Source organism: Astatotilapia calliptera, chromosome 2, assembly GCF_900246225.1.
Source record: "Astatotilapia calliptera chromosome 2, fAstCal1.2, whole genome shotgun sequence".
Classification (NCBI taxonomy): Eukaryota; Metazoa; Chordata; class Actinopteri; order Cichliformes; family Cichlidae; genus Astatotilapia; species Astatotilapia calliptera.
Window position 1 is genome coordinate 29421049 of NC_039303.1, and position 11156 is coordinate 29432204.

At 48.4% G+C, this 11156-nt stretch overlaps 1 protein-coding gene across 1 annotated transcript; it reads left to right on the forward strand.

Moving 5' to 3' along the window:
* Positions 1-328: 328 nt before the first annotated feature.
* LOC113036701 (uncharacterized) lies at positions 329-4351 on the forward strand. Its single transcript, XM_026193145.1, has 3 exons — positions 329-1049; positions 2139-3795; positions 3870-4351. Exons 1-2 carry the CDS (start codon positions 452-454, stop codon positions 3617-3619), a joined length of 2079 nt encoding a protein of 692 aa, XP_026048930.1. The 5' UTR covers positions 329-451; the 3' UTR covers positions 3620-3795; positions 3870-4351.
* The last annotated feature ends 6805 nt before the right edge of the window (positions 4352-11156 follow it).

Sequence of the window (11156 nt, forward strand, 5' to 3'; positions counted from 1 at the left end):
TAGCCACGCTCTCGCTTCGCATTGACAACAGACTGCGGGAGCGAGAGCGGGAGAGGAACTCCAGCACCCGTCGGCCAGTGCGGCGTGCGTCACCTGTTTACATTCCCCCGTCGCCACTTCCGGTTCAGCCATCAGCCCCAGTCGCTGGGGAGAGGGCTGACCCGGAACCGGAACCCATGCAGCTCGGGCGATCCCGGTTGTCTCCGCAAGAGAGAGAGAGACGTCGCCGCGCTCGTTCGTGTTTTTACTGCGGTTCCGCGGAGCATTTCATTGCCGCCTGTCCGGAGAAGGGAAAAGGGGACGCCCGCCGGTAAGTCCGGGGATACGGGTGGGCGGTACCTATAGTGATTCTAAGCCCCGCTTCCTGTTGCCGGTTACGCTCTTGCTCGGCTCCGCAACCCACACGTCCCGGGCGTTAATCGATTCGGGCGCTGAGCAGAGTCTCATTGATATGAAACTAGCCAAGCAACTGAATATTCCCCTGTTCGAGTTGGAGTCTAGTCTCCCAGTTAAAGCACTGGATAACCAAGTTTTCTCCCACATCACTCACCGTACCGCTCCTGTTACTGTAGTCGCCTCAGGCAACCATAGGGAAAGGCTCCCCTTCCTGACGTTCCATTCCTCTAGCATCCCCATTGTCCTTGGTTTCACCTGGCTAAAGCTACATAACCCACATCTGGATTGGGCTGGGCAAAATGTAATAAGTTGGAGCCCGTTTTGCCATGCCAATTGTCTCGTCTCAGCCCCGCCGTCAGCCGTTGCCGAGCCCGCACGTGACGCGAGTGCTGCCGTGGACCTTTCTGTCGTACCGTCAGTGTACCACGATTTGAGGGAGGTGTTTAACAAGGACAAAGCCCAAGCACTGCCCCCGCACAGGCCATATGACTGTTCCATTACGTTGTTACCGGGCTCCCCCCTACCCACGAGCCGCCTTTACAATCTGTCTCATCCTGAGAAGGCAGCCATGGAAAAGTACATAAAGGACTCCCTGGCGGCCGGCATCATCAGACCCTCCTCTTCGCCTGTCGGGGCCGGATTCTTCTTTGTCGGTAAGAAGGACGGCTCGCTCCGTCCCTGTATTGATTACAGGAGGCTTAATGACATAACAGTAAAAAACAAATACCCATTGCCGCTGATCAGTTCCGCCTTTGAGCCGCTTCACGGTGCCACCATTTTTACCAAGTTAGACCTCAGGAATGCATATCACCTCGTCAGAATCAGGGAGGGCGACGAGTGGAAAACCGCTTTTAACACTCACTTGGGGCACTTCGAATATTTAGTGATGCCCTTCGGTCTCACAAACGCCCCGGCGGTCTTTCAAAACCTGGTGAACGACGTCCTGCGAGATTTCCTGGACCGCTTCGTCTTCGTTTATCTCGACGATATTCTGATTTTTTCCAAAGATGTGGTGGAACATCGGGCGCACGTCAGAGCCGTGCTGCAGCGGTTGCGGGAAAACAAATTATACGTAAAGGCGGAGAAGTGCGTGTTCCACTCACCTTCCGTCTCCTTCCTGGGCTACGTCCTCGCGGGGGGGCAGGTGAAGACTGACCCGGCTAAGGTTACGGCAGTCGTGCAGTGGCCCGTACCTGCGTCCCGGCGGCATCTGCAGCGCTTCTTGGGCTTCGCAAACTTCTACCGGCGCTTCGTCAGGAACTACAGCCAGGTAGCAGCGCCGCTGACCCGGCTGACGTCACCGAAGCTCCCTTTTATTTGGAGCCAGGAGGCCGGAGCAGCGTTTACCAAGTTAAAGGCACTGTTTACCTCGGCGCCGGTTTTGGTTCACCCCGACCCCGGGAGACAGTTTATTCTCGAGGTGGATGCATCTGACATCGGGGTGGGGGCGGTGTTATCCCAGCGCTCCGGCACGGCGTCCAAGCTCCATCCGTGCGCCTTTTTCTCCCGTCGTTTATCACCTGCTGAGCGGAATTACGACGTGGGGGATAGGGAACTGTTGGCTGTGAAGCTGGCCTTGGAGGAGTGGCGGCACTATCTCGAGGGGGCGGAGCACCCATTCATAGTGTGGACAGATCACAAGAACTTGACGTACATTCGTGCAGCCAAGAGACTGAACTCACGTCAGGCACGCTGGTCCATGTTTTTCAGTCGCTTTAACTTTTCAATCTCTTACCGCCCAGGGTCCCGCAACGTGAAACCGGATGCCCTTTCCCGGCAGTTTGACACCGCGGGGGAGTCGTCCGCCGTGCCCACCATCCTCCCTGCGAGCGTCAAGGTTGGTTCCCTCACGTGGGAGGTGGAGGAGGACATCCGTCGGGCACTGGAGACCGAGCCGGACCCCGGCACAGGGCCCCCTGACCGCCGCTTTGTCCCTAAGGCGGCCCGCTCCAAAGTGATCGACTGGGTCCACAAGGGGAGATTCTCCTGCCATCCAGGAGGCGCACGGACGAGTGCCCTTATTAAAAGGTATTTCTGGTGGGGGTCTATTGATAAAGATGTCAAGGAGTATGTGGCCGCCTGCTGTGTTTGTGCTAGGGGCAAATCTAACACGCAACGCCCGGCTGGGTTGCTGCAGCCTCTCTCTATTCCACGGCGCCCCTGGTCGCATATTTCTTTGGATTTCGTTACTGGTCTACCTGTTTCTTCTGGCAAGACCGCGATCCTCACTGTGGTCGACAGGTTTTCCAAAGCAGCTCACTTTGTCGCCCTCGAGAGACTCCCCACATCCACTGAAACCGCTAATCTGCTAGTCGACCATGTGTTTAGGCTGCACGGGATACCCTCGGAGGTCGTCTCAGACAGGGGACCGCAATTTACATCGCAGGTCTGGAGGGCGTTCTGTACATCCCTGGGAGCGAAGCCATGTTTGAGCTCTGGACACCACCCTCAGACTAATGGTCAGACTGAACGCCTCAACCAGGAATTGGAGGCCACTCTCCGCTGCGTCGCTGCCTCCAACCCGGCTTCCTGGTCATCGTTATTGCCGTGGGCGGAGTACGCACACAACTCCCTCACCTCGTCAGCGACGGGTCTCTCGCCTTTTGAGGCCTCTCTCGGCTACCAGCCACCCCTTTTTCCGGAGCGCGAGACCGACCTTGAGGTCCCCTCCGTCCAGCACCATCTGCAACGCTGCCGACGGGTGTGGTCGCGCACCCGCCGGGCCTTGGGCCTGTCCGTCGCCCGCCAGCGCCGCTACGCGGATCGCCGCCGCAAGGCGGCACCTGCCTACGCCCGGGGACAGAAGGTGTGGCTATCCGCCAGAGACATTCCCCTCAGGACGGACTCCCGCAAGTTGGCCCCACGCTTCATCGGTCCTTTTGAGGTGGAGCGGGTGGTTGGCCGCTCCGCGGTCAGGCTAAAGTTGCCCTCCTCGTTACGGGTCCACCCGACCTTCCACGTCTCCCAAGTCAAGCCGGTTGTTGTGAGTCCGTTGTGCCCGCCTCCTGCTGCCCCGCCGCCCGCCCGGCTCATCGGTGGGCATCCTGCCTTCACGGTCCGCCGCATCCTGGATGTACGCCGCCGGGGAAGGGGCAGGCAGTTCCTGGTCGACTGGGAGGGGTGCGGGCCGGAGGAGAGATCCTGGGTTCCCCGGTCCCGGATTCTCGACCCCGCCTTGCTTTCGGCATTCTACAGAGGCCGGTCGCCGAGAGGCGACCCTTGAGGGGGGGGTGGTGTCATGGTCTGGTTGGGCACCTGCAGGTCTCAGACAGCGGCTCCTCCTCCTTTAGGCGGAGTCCGGTTGCCCCTCCCTGGCTGACCACCTGTGAGCAATCGTGCCAGCGGTATATCAGACCTGCGCTCTCAACCACTCATCGCCTGAGTATCTCCTATTCCCATGTTAGTTCAGTGGAGCATCCTAAAACCTTGTCTTAACGCCGTGTGATGACTGACCTGTCTTTTCTTGTCCCCAGCGATAGCACCCGGAGTGGAGATCTTGTTCCCCTCGCTCCCGTCCTCCTGGACCTGGGCCGCCAGCTGCTCACACAACGTGGCCTGCCGACCCACTGCTCACCTGCCTGCCTCCCCACGCCTCGACCGCTTCCGGGTTTTCCGCTCCACCTGTCCCCTCCATCTGAAACCAAGTAAGGCAATTCAATTCAACTGCGGAGGATTATTGGTTGTCTGCTGGATCCCTCTGATCGTGATCTCCTCTTGTTCCAGTGCCCCGGCCCCTACCTAGTCCTGTTTCTACCTCCCCGCTGTCCCCGCTGTTCAGCCGTCTCCTAGAGGTGTCTAGGTCGCCCTCATTTTCACAGACTAATCCTACGCGCCACTAGTGTGGTGGCGTCGCTTTGTGTTTCACATTTGTTTTCCTGTGGGCGGAAATAAATCATTTGTTTTCTGTCACCTCGCTTCCGGGTTGGTTTCTGCGCCTGTGTCCATCCCTGTTCCCTCGTGCTGTTGAGCCGTGACACAAACGGTTAAAAACTCAGTGGAAACCGACCCAAGAGCAGGACAGGACAAATTTATTGCAACTTCCAATTGGGAATTTAGCTTGTGGCTGTGAGTGAGGCAGGCAACACGGGACAGCTGCAGGCTCGAAGAAGGCCATCAGCAGCCTCCAGCTAGTTAGTAGGTCCTGAGGCACAGAGATAATAACTTACTAAACTGTTCACTTTTTTCAGAGTGAGAGTAGCTGTAAGCATCATACTCTTGTGCCAAAGAGTCTAGAAGTTATATCAAGTATGTTACAAACACTGTAGTAAATGGGTATAAGTTATATGGGAGGGGGGAATCAAGTACAATGTGTGTTTAGGGTTTTTATTTCCAAAGTTTTTTATTTTTCTAGTTTTCATTTACTTTTCATCCTTGTGTTACGTCTGGTTCGGTTTGGGTAAGACGGAAAAACAGCCGAGTCCGTGTAGGTGACAAACATAGTGATTTTATTGCACACTTCTAAGACAGAAGCATGGGAAGACAAGCGTACAGCCACAGATCTCCAAAGAGTGGACAGCTCCCCCCCCCTTATATAAGCTATGATGACGTCACACAGTCAGACCTTACTGGAAATGATAACAGTTTGGGCCTGTTCAGAGAGTTTACCTAATATGGACATCAACTGCTAGTTGTTAGAGAAAAACAAGTGTGTATTACATTGTGCATTTTGTGAAAGTGTATCTATCAGAAAACTGTCCTCAGATGACCCTCCTATTATTACTAAGTGTGTGTGTACACATTCATGTGTTGTATAAGAGCGTGCATGTACTTTCAAGGCCTGTGTACGTGCAGAACGGAACATGGAACCAAGGCAGGGTCCAGCAGGCCCCACAGGCTTCTGAGTGATTACAGAACTGTGAAACAGCTTTAAGCAAATAACATGAATAGTACAGAACAACAATAGACTGATTAGAGTACTGATAATCTGTGTAGATTAATGTTAACCTAGATATGGTTCAAAGATTATTCTGTCAACTGGTTCAACAATGGTAAATGATTAATGATTGATACTTCTGATTATAACTGTGATCATAAGAATACAAAATAAAATATCTCCTGGTCACATTCCTCCTCTTTGGGCTGGCTTGCCAGCCCAACTCACACCAGGATTTATTTCCAAACCAAACAAACACGTTATGACACTTATCAATCCCAACGCCTCCGTTGTTTTCCAATTTTCCCACACCCCAGCTGTTCTTTTAGCTTCAGACTCGAGTTTCAGCCTGACACGCTTCAGGCCCCTTTACCCCCTCCTCTTGGAGTGAAGAAACGCCCTCGGATTCTTCTTTCTTCGACTTCCGGGGTTAGACCACCCTTCAGTCGCTACACAGATCTGTGTGTTTGTTGTCCGTTGTGACCGCCGTGTCCCCCTTTTTGCCAAAAGCCTCTCGAACCACGTTGGTCTCTGGTGTTCCTAGTTTTAGCCAACCCCTTCCTGGTTATCGCTGTGGTTATGGGATCCATCTTATCAAGGAGCCCCAAGGCCATGACACTTGACCCCAGTTGCTGTGAAGGGTCCCCATATCTCCGTGTCCCCGTCTGGTGTTTGTTCCCTTCTCTGCAAGAGACAGAAAGCCAACACCTCTCCTGCGCTGGCTCTCCTAACCTAATGTCGTTGACTTTGTTTATTCCAATCCTATGCCATGCTTATGTGTGTAAGCGTGCATGCATTTAACCCTCTGCACGTGAAGTCAATAGCACCAATATATCAATCCGATCCGTTGTCGGATGAAGCTTTTGACCTTCACAGACTAAGTGCCAGCTCCTTATAAGCACATTTGCAAGGTGTGTATAAAAATGAACAACAGACCTCAAACAAATTGGGCATTCTCAATTCTAACATGAGTGTAGTACTCAGTTTCTGATCATCTAATTATGCTTCTCACTCGTTCCCTAAATTGTCTAGAAACCTTTAATTTTGCCATACCTAAATTATTAAAACACAGACCAAATGATAGACCCCCTATATAGCTTTTGGCCTTTATGAACACACTTCAATAATGAGCAACAACTTGCAATCTGTACCAAAAAATCTTCATGGTCCCACCTGCAATTAAAGATCAGATGCATTTTATACCTGTTTTAATTCCTCCTTATATAGAACCTCCTCAGTTTCAGGTTAGTAGCGATTAGTCTCAATCAATCGTTCTAGTTGTATTTTGCAATTCAGCTAAAAAGCAAACCTGTTAAAGTAAACAGCTTATTTACAACCACCTGCAAATCATAAGAGTAATAAACGGTTCAGCACAACAGACAAGTATCATGTTCAGGTTTCCCCAATCATTAAACCACTATTATTGCCAGAATTTGCTTTATTCACCCTTTTGGGCAATGTTATTCCAAGAGAGAGAAAGAGAGAGAGAGAGAGAGAGCGAGAGCCCCTAATGGCCAGTTAGTGGGCTCTAGGTCAAACTGTCCCCAAATTTGTTATTTGTTATTATTACTTGTTTTCATGTCACTTGTCTGTTTTCTACTGCACCCTTCTCACCAAAGCAAAGCAAACATCAGCAGCACATTGACCGTAGTCAGCCATCCTCATTCCATAGGTGCTATAAAACATTTCCTGTAAAAGAATCACAGTTTTCAAGACAGAGTGTGTCTCCCCCAACACTCTCACCAGAATACAGTGTAATAGCATCCCCCACTCCTAACCCATAAACACCGTTTCTTCACACATCCGCCCAGAAATCCTGTAATAGAAAAACATTAAAACTGTAACCCTGTAGGGAAGAAAATGTAAATGGTAACGCTGCGCAGTTACCTCTGTAAACAACACAAGACACAAAAATGGCATTTAAAGGTTCACTCATCCTCGAATATTTTGTCATCCTTCTACTCCTGTAAAAGAAACACACATAAATTCATCCACCCTTTTATCCTATCTAGGTGGAGGTGGTTAACCTTGAGTCATGGTCAAGTCTTGTCATCTTTTACCAGTCAGTCCGTTTGTTTTTATTCCCAGTCTTTCATCCATTCATCCATTCTTTCTTTCTTTGCTGATAGTGAAACCTGTCGTCGCATTTAGTTTCCACACTCAGCAAAATGACGTCATCTCAAAAAGAAAACAAGAACTTGAATTTGGATTACCTCGCTGAATCCTTTTTTAAACAGGGACTCTCGTTTCTAATTGTCCCCACAAGTGTTTCCTCCAGAACCCATTTCAATGCGGAGAAACTCACTTACAACAATTTTCTCGCCGACGTGTAATGCTTGTAATTTCCGTTGTGCAGATCTGCTTAAAGAAAAGATTCACAAACAAAAATCAGTGCACTGTTCAAAATATAAAACAAAATAAAATGAAAAATAACAAAAACAAAATGCAGACGCCCGGGTCTTAGGACTTGTCACTGAATATCCCTCCCATCAATAAAAATACCAAACCTAAACCTACACAGAGTCAAATCAACACCACTGCAACCTTTTCATATTCATAAACCTATATGTTTTGCGTTCGTGAAACAAAATTGAACCATTAAGTAATTTGAGCTCTTGAAATGTTTCAATTCTCTTAATTCTGCCAGTGTATTTCAACACTTATTCAATGACTTTTATTCAACTGCTACTTGGTCACTCGAATCTTACCTGTTCAAATTGCCTAGGGTTCAACAAAGTCTAGATCCCCGTTATCATGAACCTTGAACGGGTGTACGATGATTTCCTTACAGTAATTTAGAATCATCACTCAACCTAGCTCTACTACTGGCACTGCGTGACTTTTTCTCACACTGGAAACCCGAATTTAGTACAGAACTTTAATGCCTCAGGCAATCGTGTTCAAGGGCTGCCCCCCCTTTCTCTTCTTCTTTGTCCGTGTGTTCCTCCTTTATTAAATCTCCATCACAATGACGTGGCGCTCTGAAATAAAACTCACACTGTTAATTCCTCGTTTTCACTCTGCACCACTGCTCAGAGGGTTTTCTTTTCTTTTTAGTGTACAGTAAACAATTAAGTCGAGGCCTTAAGCCCCAGATATCTCGCACGGGCATCGTTTTCATAACCAAACCGCTCCGGACTCTGCTCCCCAGACCACACAAATGCCCTCTGGGCTTATTATTATAGCAAATTCTGTATTTGACGTTGTCGTGTGCAGCATTGAGCCTTTGTCAGTAAAGCATTCTTCATTGCAGCAGCTGGAGCATTGTGTGTCACTTCTTAGTAAATTAAATCAACATTTTGATTTTAGTGCATGGGTATGTATCAGTTTTTACTCCCTTAGCGAGTGCATAAGTGTTCATGTGTGTGTTTCTCTTCATTCTAAGTCGGCGCATGCAGAAGTGTGTATTCGTGTGTTGGTGTATGTTTGTGTTCATCACCTTCCTGTTCTGTAGTTTAGGTAAACCAGCGGCCTGACGCATGGCCTAGGGTCCTCCCCTCCTCTTTGGGTCTGTTTTCATCCGTTGTTGCAGCTGCCTGCATCTTCTCCTTGTAACTTGACCCTTTTGCTTCTGTATGGTCTTTCAGGGTTTACTCCTGCTGTTGGAGCTTTGCGTCAAGTCTGACGACCTCCTGCTCCAGCAAGCTTCCGCCTGATTACAAGTCCTGTACGTGAAACTCCAAGTCTGACTGATGAGTTCAATTAGCAGCCAGCTCCTCCGGAGCCGTGCTCAGTTTCTGTTCTGATGCCTTGAGCTCTTACTGAGGGCAAACACCTCAGAGTCTTTCCTTCCACGTCAGATTGGAGTCTGTTTATGTTGTCCTTACTCTGCTCCACGGCCTTCTGCAGCTCTTCCGTTCGGCTCTTCTCAGAGGTCAGCATTCTTTTGCTCACCCTCCCTTTTCCTCCGGGCTTAATGCGCGTCTCGTCACAGCTCTGTCAGCTGACGCAGCCTGGGAATTTCCCCCGTGTAGTGAAACGGGCTTTAGGTTTAGTGCTCTCCGTCTCTGCTGCATGAGATCACTCTTTTGCAGCACTGTTGACATCCTCAAATTGTTGTTGTGAGTCCAGCTGCTGTGGCCTTCAGGGGTCAAAGGGTCAAAAATGGTCGCGGAGAGGGCAACGATGGTAGAGGGGAGGGTAGGAGTCCAGGTCAGCTTCGGCTTTCAGAAAAAACAAAAACAAACAAAACAGGCGAACAGGAAAATGATGTTGTGTTGGCTGTGTTGTGTTGGCTGTGTTATCCAGAGAGGGGAAAAACAACGAAACAACAAAGATCTCGTCTCCCCCCTTTTTTTTTTTTTTTTTCACCATATAATCAACTCATAACCCCTCAAGTTGACAGGACAACACAGGTACGTGTTAAAATTCTTAAGATCCTGTCTAGAAACCTAAAAAAGGGATTTCCTATCATTCAGTAGTCATTCGTCTTAAACAATCAACAAAAACATGTCCCAAGTCGACCCTTTTAACCACTAAATTTGTCGTGTCCTCACTCAATCATCAGACCAGTGTCTTTGTCCTTTGACGTTACGTTGTTGTCCTGCAACCCAAAGGGTTTATTTGTCAGTAGTGGATAAACTATATCATTTAAAAACAGGTGTATATTAAGTGTCGCTACTCTAACCTTGCATGTACGTGCACATGTATGTAAGCTGGTTCTTCATTGCATGTATGGGTGCGTCTGTATATGGGTTAATTTAACTTTTTCTCAAACGAGGCATTTCTCTAACACGCACATGTGTCTGTTCCACACACTTCTCATACCTTTCTCTGGTTGTGTGTGGTTTTATCTGTTTCAGTGATTTACCAGGAACATCTTTTCCTTTTCTCCATGTCTTCCGCCAGAGGTTAACACTGGTGAGATTCAGGGAGACAGCACCCAGAGCAGTTCAGCGAGAAAAACCTGCCTCAAACTACATTCTCTCTTTTTTGTTTTTCCGGGAGGGGTGAGGACAACTCTGGTGTCCAGCCGTGAATTTTAGCCGAAGCTTGGCCTGTCTTCTGCTGCCGTACTCAGGTTTCCAGGTTAAGAAAAACACCTGTATGAAGACACTAAACATACATTTAGTATTTGTATAAACATAACTGCCTAAATCATTGAACTCTTGAGGAGGGTGGATGTCAGAATCAGAATCAAAATCAAAAACTTTATTGTCATTGTCTTGAGACCAACGAAATTAAGAATGGTCCCCGATCATTGCATCATCCCTAGCAATATCAAAAAATAAACAAAACAATAAAATTCAATAAATAAAATAGATAGAATACTTAACATACTAAGTATTCCCACAGTCATGCTTCAGACCGTGCATAGATTAACACAAGAGTGGCATGTTGGACATTTATGTAGTATTCAGATGTGTTATGGCAGTTGGATAACAGCTGTGTTTGAGTCTATCAGTCCTTACTCTGATTGCCCTGTACCGTCTGTCTTAGGGCAACAGTTCGAACAGGGAGTGGCCAGGATGTGAAGTGTCTTTCATGATGTTTTGGGCCTTTTTTTTAAAACAGTGGGCGTTGTTTGACTCTTTACTAACTTTAAACCCCACCATAACAATTTCTCACTCACAAACTTCTGTGCATCCATTTAATCATGCGAAGCCAGCACAAAATCACACACATACCCCTACAGCAAAGCTTTAACATAACCACAATGCAACTCCTCCCTTAAACGGGAGAAATCACCCTAATTCAACCAACTCTATATAAAACGTCAAACAAAGATAAACCACAAACATTTCTACACTTCTGTGTCTTCCACGCAGCACAATAGGCAGAAAAACACCGATTACTCACAGTCTACAACAAAAGAAAAACCTACTCTTTTCACAACTCTCACAGCTAAAGTCAAAACTCTTACCCAGTGCCTCTGAAATAATAAAAA

Excerpts from the sequence above, each read along its gene's own strand:
- LOC113036701 (XM_026193145.1), top strand. The coding sequence starts at position 452 with ATGAAACTAGCCAAGCAACTGAATATTCCCCTGTTCGAGTTGGAGTCT. Across the intron at positions 1,050-2,138 it reads GGCCGGATTCTTCTTTGTCG|GGTCCCGCAACGTGAAACCG; the intron begins GTAAGAAGGACG and ends CTTACCGCCCAG.